At 41.1% G+C, this 18,885-nt stretch overlaps 1 protein-coding gene across 5 annotated transcripts in view; it reads left to right on the forward strand.

Annotated features, from left to right (window-relative positions):
* Positions 1 to 17,655, forward strand: part of elapor2b (endosome-lysosome associated apoptosis and autophagy regulator family member 2b) — a 127,696-nt gene extending 110,041 nt beyond the window's left edge. For 4 of the 5 annotated variants that reach the window (XM_068059606.1, XM_068059608.1, XM_068059605.1 and 1 more), the window contains 4 exons: positions 2,352 to 2,478; positions 8,756 to 8,934; positions 12,440 to 12,605; positions 14,061 to 17,655. In XM_068059606.1, coding sequence (XP_067915707.1) covers positions 2,352 to 2,478; positions 8,756 to 8,934; positions 12,440 to 12,605; positions 14,061 to 14,120 — 532 coding nt within the window. In that variant the 3' untranslated portion in view covers positions 14,121 to 17,655. Of the gene's footprint in view, positions 1 to 2,351; positions 2,479 to 8,755; positions 8,935 to 9,565; positions 9,816 to 12,439; positions 12,606 to 14,060 lie in introns of those variants that run through there. The other variant, XM_068059607.1, reaches the window with a different exon arrangement.
* Positions 17,656 to 18,885: the final 1,230 nt, after the last annotated feature.

Here is an 18,885-nt window from a genome sequence, read left to right on the forward strand (position 1 = left end):
TTTTGAACACTTGTATTAAATCCCCTCTCAACCTTCTCTAAGGAGAACACCATCTTGGCCAACCTATCCATGTAACTGAAGTCCCTCATCCCTGGAGCCATGCTCATGAATCTTTTCTGCACCCTCTCTAAAGCCTTCACATCCTTCCTAAAGTGTGGTGCCCAGAATTGGACACAATACTCCAGTTGAGAATTTTTAAATACTAAAGTGTTTAAATATTTTTAAATATCATTGGAGATTTTGATTCTTGCTGAACTATTGTTTAATAATGAATGAATGGAACGGCATAAACAATTGAATGGCTGAAGAGAATAGTTGTACCTTGCTTTCATTTTATCTGTCAATGAATAAGAGGTTTTATCTCTTTTACCCTGATGGTGAATATCACTTTTGATGGAAGATTGCTTAGAAGCCCCTGTATTTAGTATTTTTATTTGTCTTCTGGTGTTTCAGAATATAATCCTAAAACGATCTTGTGTTAAAATTAATGGACATGTAGGTATTTTTGAATTCTCAGATGTCATTTAATATCTCCATGGATAATTGTGCTGTCCCACAATGTGTGAGCTTTGACGACTGCCATTGTTGAAGTTTAAATTATGGATATTCAAATCAACCTTTCGCACACTTTCTGAATCGTTATAGTAAAAAGTATTAAGGGATATGGGCCATATGGAGTTAGGTTGCAGATCAGTCATGATGTCATTGAATGGCAGAACAGGCTCGAGGGGCTGAATGGCCTCCTCCTGTTCCTATGGTCCTAAAACCGAACCGAACTGTTTCCACCTTGTGAAGGTGAGGGATGTCAGTTTGTGAAATGTCATACAGACCAACATAGAGCTGAGTAGCTTCAAACAAGTTGACACATTTCTTCAGAAGCTGCCTTCTGAACAGAGAAGGACCCTGTTTATAAGCTTATGTTAGAAAGAAACTGTATGATTGCACAGGCTGAGTCTGGTTCCTCAAGTTACATTGGAGGTTAAAAGATGCGTGAGCACATTAAGGTGGAAAGCCAGAAGATGTAGGTACAAGATGGTGCATTTTGGGGGGAGATTTAAGGGAGGGAATTATCTGGTAATATGTTTCCTTGCAAAAATTTACAAGCTTTACATTTAAGAATTTGTACTTTAATTCATTTCAATATATTTTACATTTCACAATTGATAAATTTTTATGTTTTAAAGAAAGGATAAAAGTGTGACATTTGGATGTTCAACAGACCGACCAAATCATTACTTTTCCAAAAATTACCTTAATGGTCACTCTCTCACATCCAGCCTCTTATTGTTTTGTTTCAGAGTCATTCCACTCTCTCTGGACTCTGTTCACACAGCCACTCTGCATTCTCAGTACACAAAGCCTCATTCAATTCCCCACTGTCCTACAGAAACACACTCTCCTCCTACAACTCTTCCAGTTCATGCTAATACTCCCTCTCTCCTCCCTCACCTCAGTAAACCTTCTTTAACCCACCTCCTAGTTAAAGCTGGCCACACTCCACCCACTCGCACCCCTCCCCCTGCCTGCCTCCCCAATTGTAATTGCACTCTTCTTTCTCAACCAAAACATTTCTCCCAGGTTCTGCTCAATTAGCTTTCGCTTTCATTACTACCCATTTCCTTCTCCCCTCTTCCTTTCATTGGCATCTATTTCCCTTTTCCCTCAGTGCTCTTGTTACTCGACTGTTTCTGTGAATAAATGACCGGCCCCATTTCTCCTCAGTACTGTTCCTATCACAAAGGGAAGTGATTCTGGCTCCTGTATACTTTGGATGGGAATTCCTGTTTTCATGAGCATCCCACCTACATTATACAGTGTCCAGAATCCCTGCTATTATAGATTAGAAGAAATGTTGTGAGGAAGAGAGGTCCAGCTTCTCCATTCAGTGCAACCTCCGTGTAGTAGAGGGACTGAGGAGGAAGGGCTGTTCTGCTCTGATTTTGTCAACAAATACTGACATGCTGACTGAGCTGTGGAAACTTTAGTGTAAGTAGCTGCCAGTTTGTGGCAATGTATATATTAAAGAGCTACACGGCTGAAGTGCTGTGAACCAGATACAGAGTAAAGTTGCTTCTCAATGATGTGCCTTACTCCAAACCTTGACAGTAGACCACTTATAGGATTTTATTTTCAATTGCTAAAGGATGTATCTTTTTCTAAAAAAACTCTTGCAGCTCCTACTGTACCATGTGATTTTGTTTTTTTTTTAAGGATTCTGTTTCTTGTTTTATAGTTGCTGGTTGTAGGGTGACTGGTTGTAGGTGGAGATTACCTAGTGGGAGTCAAATGTTGATAGCTTTCTTTATTGTAGGTGCTGTTTTGTATGACTAACGTTTCCTGTTCTAAACCAGTGGCTGTCCAGGTGGAACATGTGATGGATGCACATTCCTATTCCTTTGGGAAAGTGTGGAGGCCTGCCCACTGTGTACAACAGAAGACTACCATGAAATTGAAGGAGCTTGTAAGAGTGGTGTGCAGGTAGGCTGGTGAGGTGGCTGAATGCTAGATCTTCAAGATGAATCAAATTCCCTTGGAGCAAAATTGAATGTTTGTATGTTATGGTAATTTCTCTAATATTTTATTACTATTTAATTGAAGAGTCTACTTAGAATGAATGATTAAAGTGTCAGATTATAAAATTAGAATGCAACTTAGATCTGAGTAGATTTTGTATTTAATGAAGCAGAGATGCTCCATAGATTCTATCTTGAATGCTCCAACATAAATTCCTCAATGTGAATCAGTATAGCTGACAGCTAGGTGAAGAATCTTCCTTTGTTGAATCTTCATATGCAACAGGGACATTCTTTTATGTCAGGAGGAAGAAAAAGATCACTTTTGGATGCCATTTATTTAAGAGCTTTGATCAATTTGGTATAATCTTGATGTGATAGCCATCAACGCAGCCCAGAGTTTGTGCCAAATTCCGTTTGAATCGTATTAGTTTGCGAGGTCTACAAGCTACTTATCTGTATTTGATGAGTAGCATTTCTGTGAAGCAATTTGGAACATTTTCCCCATGTTAAAGGCACTATTTAAACATAAGATGTTGAAATTTTCTCCAGTTAACCACCGGAATCCTCTTCTGCATCCACAGAAAGACTTTAGATTCTTACCACCTATCCCATTTCCCTCCTTCACCTGTGTCTCAGGCTGTTTGCAAACAAGGCAGTATTTAACCCTGAGCAGAGTTTCAAACCCCATATCCTCTCCATCAAGACTGACTACTTTCAACATTGTAACATCTCCCACCATTTGGCTCAATCCATCTGCTACTGAAAGCAGAGACATACCTTTGTCACTTCCTGGCTTGAGTAGTCCACTAATGGACTGAAGTGACTTCTTATCCTTTACCTTCCATAAATTTCTGCTCATCCAAAACTACGTCTCCATATTCTATTGTGCACCATCCTGTTTACCTAGCTCCTTGTCTTCATTGACGTGCATTGGCTCCTAATCCCCTGAAGCCTCAAATTTACAATTCTCATCCTTCCATGTACTCGTTCCTCCCTATCTCTGTCCTCTCCACCAGCATTGCAATCTCCCCAAACTTGCCTTTCCTCTGGCTCAGGGCCCCTGGTATATTCTCTCTCCCTTCACCTCACCATTGGCAGCTGTGCTTTCAGTCACCTACACCCAACACTCTGCAACTCCCTCTTACAGATGAGACCAAAAGTAAGGGTCATAGTTATAAGATGGTCACTAATAAATCCAATAAGGAATTCAGGAGAAACCTCTTTACCCAGCTAGTGGTGAGAATATGGAATTTGCTACCTCAGGCCAATAGCATAGATACATTTAAGGGGAAGCTAGATAAACACATGAGGGAGAAAGGAATAGAAGGATATGTTGATGGGTTACATGCAGAAAGGTGGGAGGAAGCTCATATGGAGCAGAAACACTGACATACATCCACTGGACCCAATGGCCGGTTTCTTTGTTGTAAATACTTAAGGACCAATTTTAACAACTGACTTAGAATCAGATTAAAAAGTGTTTCTGCTTCCCTCTGCTGGAAAGCTATATAATAACATCACCTGAAATCCTGCAGCCTCTTTGTTTTTGGTCACGTTCTTAGCTTTTCTTCTCTTTATAAAATACATATTGATGAACAAGGCTCCTCAGCCTATCTTAGTCCATCCATGCACAACAACATTGCACCCTCACCACCCCTTCCCCCCCCCCCCCCCCCCCCCACCAACCCCGAAACACTAGGGGACCACGTTACTGAAGCAAATGTTTGCAGGGTATTTGCCTCTAGCACACTCCCTGAAGCCTATTGCAAGTGTTGATCACTCTCCTCTTGAAAAAGAATATCCTGCCATCAGTCCTAAAGTTATGATTTAATAGTTTGAGCCTGTGTCTCTTTGTTGTACCCCCAACTCTAAATTTTAAAGTAGTATTTTAGATTAACCACTTCTTTACCATTTACTGCTGAGATTAATACTCCATGTTGACAATCCCAATTCTCTCTAGTCTTTCCTCATAACTCACACCCCTGATACTAGAGATCAGTTCCATGGCTGTGCTGGTTAATTGTCTCTCTTGGTTCCTGGAGACCCAAGTTGGACACAGTACTCAAGGTGTGATTTAAAAAAAAAAAATCATTCCCTGGATGTGGGCCCATCCGTAATTGCCGTTGAGAAGGTAAGCCATCTTCTTGAATACTGCTGGCTGGCTTGTTAGGCCATTTCAGAGGGCAGTTAAGAGATAACCACATTAGATTAGATTAGAGATACAGCACTGAAACAGGCCCTTCGGCCCACCGAGTCTGTGCCGAACATCAACCACCCATTTATACTAATCCTACACTAATCCCATATTCCTACCAAACATCCCCACCTGTCCCTATATTTCCCTACCACCTACCTATACTAGTGACAATTTATAATGGCCAATTTACCTATCAACCTGCAAGTCTTTTGGCTTGTGGGAGGAAACTGGAGCACCCGGAGAAAACCCACGCAGACACAGGGAGAACTTGCAAACTCCACACAGGCAGTACCCGGAATCGAACCCGGGTCCCTGGAGCTGTGAGGCTGCGGTGCTAACCACTGCGCCGCCCTTTAGTGTGGGTCTGGAGTCACATGTAAGCCAGACCAAGTAAGGATGGCAGATTTCCTTCCTTAGAGGACATTAGTGAACCAGATGGGTTTTTACGACAATCTGCCACCCTCATGGTCATCACTACTGATACTATCTCTTTATTCCAGATTAACTAAATTCAGTTCACAAACTGCTGTGATGGGTTTTGAACTCATGTATCCAGATTATTATTCCATATCTCTGGATTACTAGTCCAGTAACATTACCACTATGTTACTGTACCCTGACCATGCACTGTAAAGTTCGACCATAACTTTCTCTAGCTTGTATTCCATTGGTTCGGCTATGTAGTTCAATGTGTCCGCAGTCATGATCCCATAGTGGAAAAACTTCACTTGTTATCACTATGTTTTGGTGTCACTATTATCACTATGTTTTGGTGTCGCTATTATCACTATGTTTTGGTGTCCTGAAGCCACTCCAATGCCTTTCCTGCAGTGAAAAAGCAGCTCCTTTGCCAAGTTTTATTGTGTTTTATCACTCTAATTCAGAAATATTAGCTTTGGTAATACATTGATGTAATTTTAATCTAATACTTTATGCAACTTTTCATATTTGGCCAGAAACCTACTTTTGTAAGTTTTCTATTAAAGTTCTTATTTGAATGCCATGAATCCCTCCCTACGATCGATGTACAATATGACCATCTTTGCTGTCTTCCATTATGACGCAACTTCCACACTATGCTTCAAACTCTGCACAAGGCTTTGCATGACACGGCACCTTTATATTCTTCTTTTTTTTTCTTTTGGGCCTCCTTATCTCGAGAGACAATGGATACGCGCCTGGAGGTGGTCAGTGGTTTGTGAAGCAGCGCCTGGAGTGGCTATAAAGGCCAATTCTGGAGTGACAGGCTCTTCCACAGGTGCTGCAGAGAAATTTGTTTGTTGGGGCTGTTGCACAGTTGGCTCTCCCCTTGCGCCTCTGTCTTTTTTCCTGCCAACTACTAAGTCTCTTCGACTCACCACAATTTAGCCCTGTCTTTATGGCTGCCCGCCAGCTCTGGCGAATGCTGGCAACTGACTCCCACGACTTGTGATCAATGTCACACGATTTCATGTCGCGTTTGCAGACGTCTTTATAACGGAGACATGGACGGCCGGTGGGTCTGATACCAGTGGCGAGCTCGCTGTACAATGTGTCTTTGGGGATCCTGCCATCTTCCATGCGGCTCACATGGCCAAGCCATCTCAAGCGCCGCTGACTCAGTAGTGTGTATAAGCTGGGGATGTTGGCCGCTTCAAGGACTTCTGTGTTGGAGATATAGTCCTGCCACCTGATGCCAAGTATTCTCCGAAGGCAGCGAAGATGGAATGAATTGAGACGTCGCTCTTGGCTGGCATACGTTGTCCAGGCCTCGCTGCCATAGAGCAAGGTACTGAGGACACAGGCCTGATACACTCGGACTTTTGTGTTCCGTGTCAGTGCGCCATTTTCCCACACTCTCTTGGCCAGTCTGAACATAGCAGTGGAAGCCTTACCCATGCGCTTGTTGATTTCTGCATCTAGAGACAGGTTACTGGTGATAGTTGAGCCTAGGTAGGTGAACTCTTGAACCACTTCCAGAGCGTGGTCGCCAATATTGATGGATGGAGCATTTCTGACATCCTGCCCCATGATGTTCGTTTTCTTGAGGCTGATGGTTAGGTTGGATGTAATTATGAACTACATTGTGGAGGGGTTACATAGAAACATAGAAAATAGGAGCAGGAGTAGGCCATTCGGCCCTTCGAGCCTTTCATTATGATCATGGCTGATCATCCAACTCAGTAACCTGTTCCGATTTTCGCCCCATTCGTCCCTTTAGACCCAAGAGCTATATCTAACTCCTTTTTGAAACCATTCAATGTTTTGGCCTCAACTGCTTTCTGTGTTAGCGAATTCCACAGGCTCACCACTCTCTGGGTGAAGAAATTTCTCCTCATCTCAGTCCTGAAAGGTTTACCCCGTATCCTTAGACTCTGCCCCCTGGTTCTGAATTCCTCCACCATCGGTAACATCCTTCCTGCATCTACCCTGTCAAGTCCTGTTAGAATTTTATAGGTTTCTATTAGATCCCTCTCTCACTCTCTATCATCTCTCCACTGCCCTGTGGTTGAGGAATAGTTTTCTTGTGATTGGTCCACATGCAAAGCAGAACTTGTTTCATAAACTGCAGATGTTGTTTTTCATGATAACCATAGCAGCTTCTGGACTTTCTCCCTACTTTTTGTAGTTTGCATAATTATAACAAGGTAGGAGGATCCAGTCGATCTTGGATCTGTTTCATCCTGAAAGACCTTTGAGAGTGTTAGCTTCCCTCTGATTACCCCTCAAAAACTGTGGTCTTCCATAAAGCAATGAGGGATTCCCATTTGACATCTGAGCACTAATGTGCGTAGTATACTTTCTCCATGTGAGCTACCACTGCTTAATCTGAGATTGGCACCTTAGCGTTTATTCATCAAGTGCCTATGCATGAGAATAATTTTGCAATCTTCATATGATTTCTGGGATCTGAATGCAGCATTACCCAATGCCCACCTTACATATAAGCCAAAATTTTACACCCCCTCCTCCCCCTACAGGAGCGGGATGGTGATTGGCCGGTGCGGGGGGCAGTTGTAAACTTTAGTGGGGGGGGGGGGGGGGTGCCATTCCCGATGCCTTTCCGCCCCCGCCACAATTTTACCAGGAGCAGCGGCAGCATGAAACTGTCCACCTGCCCCAGGCCAATCAAAGTCCTTGGCCGAAATTTAACTTTGGGCAGGAGGCCCCGCCTATCGGCCAAAAAGTCAGTGGTGAGCCCGCCTCTGCCGGGAGCCACACCAGGATTTTATGCACCCCAGGCCCTTAATTGGTCTTAGGTGGGAAGTCTCGCTTAATGGAGCTGCCAGCCAATCAGTGGGCCGGCAGCTCTCAGTCCCAGCAGCGCCATCAGGAGCAGTGGCCATTGCTGGGACTGCACTCAGCCAACAGCAGGATCGTGGATGTTGGCCCCGGAAGAGAGCTAAGTTTTGGGGTCTCGCCGGGGACAATTGGCTGGGCCCCAGTGAGTCAAGGGAGGTCGGTTGGGGAGGTGGAGGGAAGTGTAGTGCAGTTGGGAGGTGGGGGTGGGGGGGGGGATCCCTCTGTGGGGCACAGGGTGCCTGATCAGGAGGACTCACCCACCAGCCAGCAAGGGGGAGGACCTCAGCTGCCTGCCCGCCGCTAGTAAAATACCAGCAGCAGTGGGAGGAGGCCCTTAAGTGGCAGTTAATTGGCCTAGGGTGGGCGGGCGGTTTCTCGCTGCTGCCGCCCCTCGTAAAATTCCGGCGGGAGCAGGAGTGGGTCGGGAATGGCACCCCCGCCTCCCACTCAAGTTTACCACCAGCCCGCTCATGCTGGGGTGCGTAAAATTCTGGCCATAATTTGTGCAGATAATTGTTCTTGATGCCCTTGTAGTGCAACCTTTGTATACAATGATCTTCAATCCATTTATTCATTCATTCAAAGCTTGAACCAACGGAAGTTAGATGTCTGGAATGGCAATCCCTTGTCGTACATTCTCAGTTTGCAGAGTTGAAATGTATTTTTCAGAAGTGAGGAAGACTGCCTGTCGTCAATCTCACACTCACAATCTCTGCAACAGTTTTAACTATAAAAATGACAAACTTATTTTTCATTAAAGGAAACCACGTATGTGTGGAAGGATCCGAAAGTGTGCATAAAAGGCGTAAATCTTCCTGCAAAAAGTATCACTAATTGTGAAATGATAGATTTTTGGCTGAAAGTTGTTGTTGGAATTGGAGCTTTTACTGCAGTCCTGCTGGTAATCTTAACCTGCTATTTCTGGAAAAAGAACAAGAAGTAAGTTCACACAAAATAGTTTGAATGTGTGTGGAACTGAATGGTGGCAATTATTAGAAGTAAATGATATTAAATAGTTTATAGCTAGAAAAATGTAATTTATTTAGTTTTTCATAAAACATAAGAATTTTTAGGAATTAGAAAAGAGTATTAAGTTTGTTCTTTTTTATAATAACTTTCAAAACTAAAATTCGGACAATCTGGTTTATGATTTCGTGCTTTATAAAAGCACAATATAATTGCGTGTGATAGACCTATTTCTGCAGAGTTGATTTTGATTGGAATATGTCACAAATAAACAAATCAGGCTGCTTGTGTGCGGAGCCACAGTTTGGGATGTTGAAGGTTTTCGCTGGGGAAAAACACTTCATATCTCCAATTGCAAAGTCAATGAAGAACATTTCAAATAGTGAGTCTAGGGTCCGAGGGAACTGGAGATTGTTGCAGTAGAGAGCTGAGGAGTACAAGGGGTGGTTTGAATAAATTGACAAAACTGTCTGTATTAATACAAAAGCAAAATACTGCAGATGTGTGAAATCTGAAAGAGGAACAGAAAATGCTGGTAATAGCTAGTCAGGCAGTATTGTTAGAGAGAAACACAGTTAACGGGCTGGATTTTGTTCTCCCCCAGGCATTGGGATCTGTGGCGTGGGGAGCGCCTGAAGATGGCTCCAGATGAGGCCTGCCACGAACCTCAATGCTGGGAGGGCCCGGCCCAATCCTCCCTGCGGAGACGAGGCCATGTGGCAGCCCCGCAATTTAAATATTCAAATGAATAAAATTATTAAATTTAAATAGACTTACGTGCAATCTTGAGGACCTGCCGCAGTCTTCTGTGAGGGGGCTGGCACTCGCGTGCCTTCAGGTCCCCATCTGGGAAAATGTGGCACCTCACTGGTGGGGAGTGGGGGGAGGAGGTAGGTTTGTCAGCGTGGGGGAGGGAAACTGGGTCAAATTAACACCATGGGCTGAATATTACATAAACTATTTGTCGCGGAACCGCTGCAATATTGAAAACGTCAGCTCGTTTAAATGGCTGAGGTGGACCCTGCCCACTGCCCCCCACCCGATGCCGTGGAGGGGCTGGGCGTTCCGTCCCCGGCAACAGCGTCAGGCACCACTGCGCAGGCGCCGATGCCATTTTTAAAGAGCTTCGAGCCCTACATTACAAATTTAAATTTTTAATGAAAAATGACTGTAAAAAAAGGATAGTTTTCCTGACCCTCACCCAACCCCCACTCCAATGACCATCAAATTCTTAGTTCTTACCCCCCCCCCCACCAAAAAAGGTACCTTGTGCTCCCGACCTATTTCCCCCCCCCCCCGGCCCACAAGTTCATAAACTGTCAACTTTACCCCTTCCCACCACCCCCTAGACCAGTCAGATACGTTTGACCCCGACCTCGCACAGAGAAATTACCTGCTGCCCCCTCCCCACCCATCGGTCAGGGATCCGAAGGTTTGGGTGTGCCAGCCACCAGCACTAATATCAGGGTGGCACGGACGTCGGGAAAGAGATTTTAGTAAGTATTTAAATTTTTTTGCATATGTAGATTTGGCTCCCATTGCCGTGTGGTGGGCGGGGGGTGCCGCCACAAGGCCTCGCCACCGCCAGCAATATCAGGCCGGGCCTTTCCGATATCGAGGCCCGTGACAGGCCTCGGCCGGGGGCATTTTCCACCCCCATCCCCCCTCCATGACCCCCGTGTCGGGGGGCTGTAAAATCCAGCCCAATAGTGTAGGGGATGGTGGGAAGGATTGAACCTTAAACTTTGTGCAGTTTGGGGGGGGATGGTCGGGGAAGGTTAGATGTAAAAGGTAAGTATTTTGGCGGGGAGGAAGGGCAAATAATTATTGTAATTGTTATTGGGGGAGGTGGGAAAGGGGTGTTAGAAATGTATTTGTTTAATTTTCTGAGGTAGGACTTTAAAAATTTAGGAGGCAGGGCTGGCTCCCCTTTGAAAATGGTAGCAGGGCTTGTGCACAGGCAGCTAATACCATTGCTGGGGGCGGACAGCCCGGTCCCTCCATGAGATTGGGGGAGGGGAGGGCCATCCCGGCTATTTCAATGAGCTGCTGCGCTTGAGAGTGTGGCGGCTCTTTGTTTTGCGGGCCGGCGGGCTCTTAAAATCCAGTCCAACATTTCAGGTTTGTGCGACTGAAAGCTCTTGTTCTATCTGTATTAATGGTTTTGATTTGGGGAAGATCCTGTACACCTGGATAAACCACACCCATTACAAGTGGAGCCTACTTTAACTTCAGGATTAATAAAATATGCATTTTCGTATCGGCAGACTTTTGAGTAAGTGATCTGGTTACACGGAACTATTTTTTTGGTTAGAGTCAATTACAGAGAACTATTTTGCTTGCAAGTAAAATATAGTTTCAAATCTAATAAGTAGCTGCATTTACAAAGACAGAAGCACCATGATTTTAAACGTAATCTTTTAGTCTCATTAGTATAATTAAATGTTAGTGCTGTGCAGAGCAATTACACAGTGGCTGTGTTGAGTGGGAGAGTATGCATTTGTTTCAGAGCACTAATAGCAGGAGTATGTGTAATATTAACTCTGAAGTGCAATCGGATCCAAACTGTACAATCCAGAGATTACAATTTTCCATTTTCAAACTTTTGATTTGCCTAACTAACAAAAAGATTAGTGTATATGATGAGTTCAGGACACTTCTCTTTTAGATGTACACACCGTGCACTTTATAGAACTAAGTAATTGCAGTCCTGGCAACATTACTTTCAGCAGCACAAGTGTATATATATTTTGCAAATTAAGGAAATTAGCATCATTCAGAGAAAACTTGCAGCTGTGCAGTATTTAAAGGTGTCTTTTCACTGATGATCGCTGCTGAGAGTCCTAAGAATAGCATATGAGAATGGAAGTATTTTTACAGTAGAGTTGAGGGTGGTTGAATTTAACATGCATTGTTAAATTTGTCTTCTTGTTTCTCACCAATGCTACACCAGTAGGTGCAGTGTGTTTATATATAAGACTGTGTGTATTTTTGTGGCGATGTTCATCTGGCCTATATATCTGTGCTTGCCAAGAGAAGAAACAGTTTCGTATTTGCTTTTAAAACTACTAAGTTGAGTTCCACAGTGGTGCATCATGGTGGTGTGCATTTTAAGCCAAAGTAGTGAATTGAGTTTTATAGTGATGAATGTTTCTGTGTGTTTTAGTAGATGTTGCTGAATGTTCTTAGCTGGGGTGATTTTGCCTCTATAGCAGGAGGTTCTGAAAGGAGGAAAGGTCTCAAAGCTGTGGCACTGCAATAGAAATCCCTGTTGATCCAGCCAGAAATCCTCCATGGAGCAATCTGCTGCATTCAGCAACTAAGGCGCTACATGCGTGTGAGATCAGCACTTTGAAATGCTTTACATTAACAGGACACCACCTCATTAATCCTGTAACCAAAATATTTGTGTAAGTTTCCTGGTCTGCCACCTTGCCCCTGTCAATTTTCTTAGCCTGATCTTTCTTTCTCCTTTTAGGCTTGAGTACAAATACTCCAGGTTGGTGATGAATGCTAACTCAAGGGAAGTGGAGCTTCCTGCAGCTGATAGCTGTGCTATAATGGAAGGAGAAGATAATGAAGATGACATAGTTTATTCTAATAAACCTTCTTTACTGGGGAAGCTGAAATCATTAACTTCAAAGGTGAGAAGCGACTATACTCTTCATCATGTGATGTATTTATATAGATGTTACAAGTATTTTATAAATGAGAGGAGTTATGTGTGCCCCTACACACAATACAAAATGAGAACTTTTACTAAAGGATTGATTCATTTTAAAATTTATTTTGTCAGACATAGTCAACAACTATATTCGAAAGCTATGTTTCATAACAAAACATAATTATATTTTAAATTTTGAAAATACAGGATGCTTTATCAATGGGAAAGAGTTGCATTGTTTAAAGTGGTTTGAGGCCAGCTTCATAATCACAGATTGGAAATGTCTGTGTGTTATGTAGATCTATTTCCTTAATGCACTATTGCATCAATCCATTCACATCAATTATTCTAGTTGTATCTGCTGATTTGTAATTAAAATATCTCAAATACTTTTATTAACAGAGAAACACAGACTTGTAGACAATATGATGCTTGCATTGTGGTGCCTGTAAAAATCTCACTGCTGTGAGACAGCACTGAACTTATTTAAGTTTTCAAGGAAATGATTTAGTTTGACAGAAATTAACAATTTTTGGTAAATGCAGTAATTACAAGTTGGCCTAATCCTTCTGTATAATGCACTGATCTCCAACATGTTTCCTCTGTGGCAGAGCTCCTCTATTTTAAATGATTTCTTGTAGATAAAAATTGCAGATTGCGAAATCTAAAACTTTAACAAGTCTTGACTAAAATGCAGCAAGATTAAGGTACAGGATTGCCAGCTGCCTGTATTGAATATTTCTTTACTGACTGACAGAGCTGCTGTACCTATAGTTCTGCATTAAAAGGATCAGAGTTCCAGAGTTGAAAGTAGCTTCATGTATTTGCAAAATGTATTTTTAACAGGCTAATTATTTAGCAAAACATTGAATAAAATGTGATCTGATTGGTTATTTTACTAATATACTCTGATAATAAATGGCAATTAATTTTACAATATCATTAGTCAATCTCCCATGTTCTACACATGCGGAGTTGAGACCACCTACAGTATTCAACACAAACAGGGTTAGATGGTGCGGAGATAACTGGACAAAGGTTATGTCGGGGTGGGTGGGAACGGAGGAAGGTGTGGGGAAGGGACACGAGGAGGATTGGTGAATGAAGATTAGGAACAGGAAAAAATGTAAGAGTATTGGGATGAAGCAGGAAGACAGGGGGGTCGGTACAGGTTGGGAGATGGGGAAGAAGGGTGGGAAAAGTTTGGTGGGGAAAGAAGCAGATTAGAAGCATGACACTAACCAATATGACACTAGACATGAGCAAATCAGAAGTTTCATTATGAAGAAAAACAAACTATTCTGATTTGTTGGGAAAAATTTTGATTTACTGCTGCTACTTTTATGACATTTCAAACACGTGCTATAAACCAGTCTAATCAAATCAGCAGGAACAGAGTTTAGTCATTAAGTTTTTTTTTACTTTGCTATACAAGGACAAAGACGATATTTTTGAATCTGTTCAACTCAAGTCACCAAGAGCTCGCAATATATGAAGATGGAAAGTTGGTTTCGGAAATGTTGGTGGTAATTCCTTCTAGAAAATGCAGGAGCAGATGTCAGCACAAACCATGTGGATGAGAAAACTTCTTAAATACTACTGTACCTGAAATACTACTCAATGAAACGTTTGCAAACAGTTACTGTTTGATTGCCTTATTGTGCGAGTTGGAAGGGGTATCAGACATGAGTTGCCAAATGTGATGAATACCGCTGGTTGCCAAACTGACAACATATATCTCAGGAAGAGTTTACATTCATTCTTCTGAATAGTTCACCAGTACTATTGGACATTTTCGTGCATATTTTTCTTTGTGATTTATGTGGTTTGCAAGGCGATTTTGTTTTATTCCCCTTTTTTAATCACTGCAGTTAATTGCAGTACTTCACTTCCTAGTTTTTAAATTTAGCTATTTTGAAATATATACTGCAATTATAAGTTTCATAATTTAAAATTATATGTATATTATATTTATGATGTGCAAAGCAGTAAGTAACCCAATATCTCAATGATGAAAATAATCTTGTAATGTTTACAAGACAGTGAACATCTCACGATTTATTTTTAGAAAAAAAAAGGGGTAAACAGTCCCTTCCTGTCATGTGAGCAAGAGCAAGCTTGGGGGGCTTTTGTTGCTTATTGCAATTGTCCTTTGTACAAGAAAGGTAAAATTTGCTGAGGGTGCATTGAAAGTTATTCAGTCTGTATGTCATCTTAAAAATTGGGTGCTTGTTACAAGTCTGTAACAGACTGATGAAAGTGTTTGTATTTGGTTGTGATATCTCATAGTAAAGTACATTTTCTTCAGTTGCAATAGTTCTACACTTACCAATTTTTCCTGAATGTGGCTGATCCCAGCTGGAGCCAATTCATTTTGTTCCCTAAATGTCATTTGCAAGTTGCCACTTTAATGTTTATTAATGCTCCCACCTATCAGAATTCCCAAATATATCAAGTTAATTATTTTCAACTATTGAATGTGAAATATTGGAAAAGTGATACTGCAGAATTAATCAGAATAAATGTTCCAGTAGTACATTTAATTGTTTTTGGTAAATGTATAAAGAAACATGTCACAGAGGCCCATAGCACTTTGAGAAAAGTTTCATGAATAAGAGCCCTATTTTTATGCTTTGTATGTTGTAACAGTGCTCACTGTCAGAAACCCATAAGGGTTGGAGCAACATGTTGCCAGGAGGGACTGAGGCTCTGTGTTAGGCACTGTCTGTTACTTAGGAGAGGAGAGAAACACAAACACATTTTTGTACCTTTCTGAAATTCAATGAGTGAAGTGCATAGGGAATAAATCCAGCTCAGTACAGACTGTTTAAGAAATGTGCTGGGCATTGAATCCAGAAATTAAACTTTAAGGAAAATTTAACAAATATGTTTGCTGCAATAGCAGCTTGTTAATAAATGAAATTGGCTGGGAAAGATTTTCCTCCACAGATTATTACTGCCAACAACCACCAGGAGGTAGCAAGTCTCATTAAAACCATTTTCAAATGCTGGCGAGTGAATGCGTTAAAACAAACAATGCTTTAGTTCATCACAGTAATGTGCTACATTCTCTACTTTTTCTCCAGAATTGGTGATGGCATATTTTATTAAGCAGTCAGATTTATGGTTTAACAAGCTTGTTAGGCAAAGCAAATTTTTGCTTTCTTATGAATTAGGCAGCATAGTCACAAATCACACTTCAGGTGACTGAAGGTAATAACAGATACAACCCTCTCTTTATTTTAAAAAATGAAACAAAATAAAACTAGTCAGACCAAAATGTTGCTTGCAAGGCAGCACTCTAATCTGTATGTTCAGAAGGGAAGACCTTGAAGAACATTTGACCCTTAGTTCTGACAACTGTAGTGTCTGTTTACGAAATAAATGGATTAGTGATTTGATATTTTAAAACTGTGAAATAGTAGTGCACTATTTAAGGTAAATATGAAGGTGAAATGTTTCTTTGAATTTTGCCTCTGCACCAGTTACAGATGTTACTGAGATGCTGAGTACTGCAGAATGTCCATTAGTTTAAATTAAGGTACAGTTTAATTAGGTATTACAGTGAATTATACAAGCTTACAAACTATATCCATATATGGATATATTAGTTCTATGAATGTTTTCTGACTAAGGGGAATGGTGTTTTGTTTGTCATAGTTTTCTGTTATTCAACGATCAGCTAATTAACTGTAAAATGGGTCTGGAAGATTAAATGTGTTAAGGAAAATGGTCCTAATTTGAAGAAAATCAGAATACTTTTCAATGCACTTAGTAAACTGGAAATAAAGAAGAATGTTTTGAATTATGCCCTGCATTGTTTCTGGGTTACACATATCTGACTTATAGCAGAGCTCTTTTGTTAGAAGATATTAACTATTAATGGTATTTTTACTACACACACAACCAAAATTCAACACAGCTGGTCAGAGTTTCTACCTTGGAAGCAATCGGTGACTCCAGTGCAAGTTGCACCTGTTTGGGAAAATTGCTGCCCCCCCCCCAAGTCTCTGCTCAAACTCATTTGCATATCATCGCATGTACAATCTGCTCTGAACCAGCACTGTTGGGCAGCGTTTTTAAAACGCAGTTTATTTTAAAATGTTTTGCTTTTAGAAAAGTTCCTTAATATGTTCGAGTGGTAATTTGAGAAGTTTGATTAATGCAGCTAAAAATAGATTTATCACAAAAAATAAGCGTTTAATATCATGGTGTCAATCTATCACCTGTGAGTAACCTGATTTTAAATGACTGAAAATGATTTTTAGATCTTATACAAAACTATTTTCTAAGTTAGATTGGGTTACAATAGTCAGTTACTTAGTAATTTATTTTTAAAATTCAAACCCTTTCAAAACAAACCTATTTGTGCCCTTATGCCCAAAAAGTTGCAGCTTCACTTTTCAGTTTCCTCAAAGGCCTGTAAATGAGCACAGCGTGATTAATTCAGTCTGGGCCATGACCAGTGTTTTGGGTAGGGCGTGCTTCTCGTGCAATGTTTTTGAAACTAGCGCAAAAGATCACGGAAACCTGAGTTACACTTAAAATTCTGCAGTCCTTTGCGCTGGTGATGCCGATATTGGGGAAAATTGTGCAGAAAAACCAGCACAATTGAACGAAGACTCCAGGCACTACATAAAACTCTGTAGTTTTGATTTTGGAAATTGTGTGCTTAGTTAGAATAAATCACAATTTCCTTCTGACTATTACTTGCGCTGTTGGATACTTGTTGCTTTAAGCCTCTGCTGATCTTTTTTCCAAATGCAGTGAAACATAATTACGTAGAGAAAAGCATTTTTATAAAGTACAGATGTATACCGCTGTGTTTAGAGAAGGAGATTGCACCATTTAAAATTCTTTCCATGTGCTGTACATTCTAGTTTTTCAGAATTTGTGCATTGTATGTATATTTTGTACTCGTGCGTTATAGTTTTTTTTCTGCTTAGTCGCACAGTTCTTGTTAACCAAAGTAGTAATATTCTTTGGTGTCATCTTTCTTAAATAAATGTGAGCAGTTTTGGGAATTTTTACAGTGCCTATTGTCCTTTTTTAAAGTGAAATAAGCAAACTTGTACTTAGTTTGGGAAAAATTATGGAACATTTTCTTAAAGCCATTAATAGTTGCACCTTTGACTTTTAGTATCCTGCCATTCCAATATACTTTGTTGACTTTAAAATAGAAAAGGGAAGATTGCAAATGCTGGAAATTTGAAATAAAAACTGCAAATGCTGGTAAAACCAGGTCAAGTGGAACCTAAGAAGAGAGAAAGACTTAATGCTGACCCTATATTTTATCTTGCCACTGATGCTGTCTGATGTGCTGAGTGTTTCCAGCATTTTCTTTATTTCAGATTCCTAGAATCTGTAGCATTTTGTTTTTTGTTTCATGACTTAAGAATGGCTGTGGTCTGTCATAACCTTTTTTTTTTTGTTTACAGGTGATGACCGACCTGCTATGTGTTTTATTATTTTTGTATTTACTGATGTAAAAGATTATTTAATAAAATGTAATTATGGAATGATAGAATGGTTACAGCACAGAAGGAGGCCATTCAGCCCGTCATGTTTGTGTCTGCTCTTTGCAAGAGAAACTGAGCTAGTCCCACTCCCCCACCCTTTCCTTGTAGCCCTGAAAATTTTTACTCTTCAGATAATTATCCAATTCCCTTTTGAAAGCCATGATTGAATCTATTTCCACCAGTGCTTTCAAGATCCTAATCACTTGCTGTGTAAAAAAAAAAAAAAAAAGTTTTTCCTCCGGTTTCCTTCATATTTTTTGCCATAAACCATGCATCCTAAATTAATCTGGTTCTTGACACTTCTGCCAATGTTTTGCCCTATCTATTAAATCTCCTCTCAACCTTTTCTTGTCTAAGGAGAACACCTCCAGCTTCTGTCAACTAACTGCAATTACTCATCCCTGGAACCATTTTGATAAATCGTTTCTGCAGCCTTTCTAATTGAACAGGACGATCTTCAATGAGATGGGAAGGGATCTAGCTAGAGTAAAATGGAATCAAAGATTGACGGGAAAAACTGTAACTGAACAATGGGTGATCTTTAAGGAGGAGATGTTTCAAGTACAGGCTTGGTACATTCCAACGAGAAGAAAAGCCAGGGCTCCTTGGATGACCAGGGAGATAGAGAATGTAATGAAACAAAAAAAGAGGCTGTTTTGGGCCGGCTACCCGACCCGAACCCAACGGGACTCGGTGACGTGTCGGGTTCGGGTCAGGTCGGGTTGTACTTCCGGGTCCAGC

This window comes from Heterodontus francisci, chromosome 27 (genome assembly GCF_036365525.1).
Source record: "Heterodontus francisci isolate sHetFra1 chromosome 27, sHetFra1.hap1, whole genome shotgun sequence".
Taxonomy (NCBI): domain Eukaryota; kingdom Metazoa; phylum Chordata; class Chondrichthyes; order Heterodontiformes; family Heterodontidae; genus Heterodontus; species Heterodontus francisci.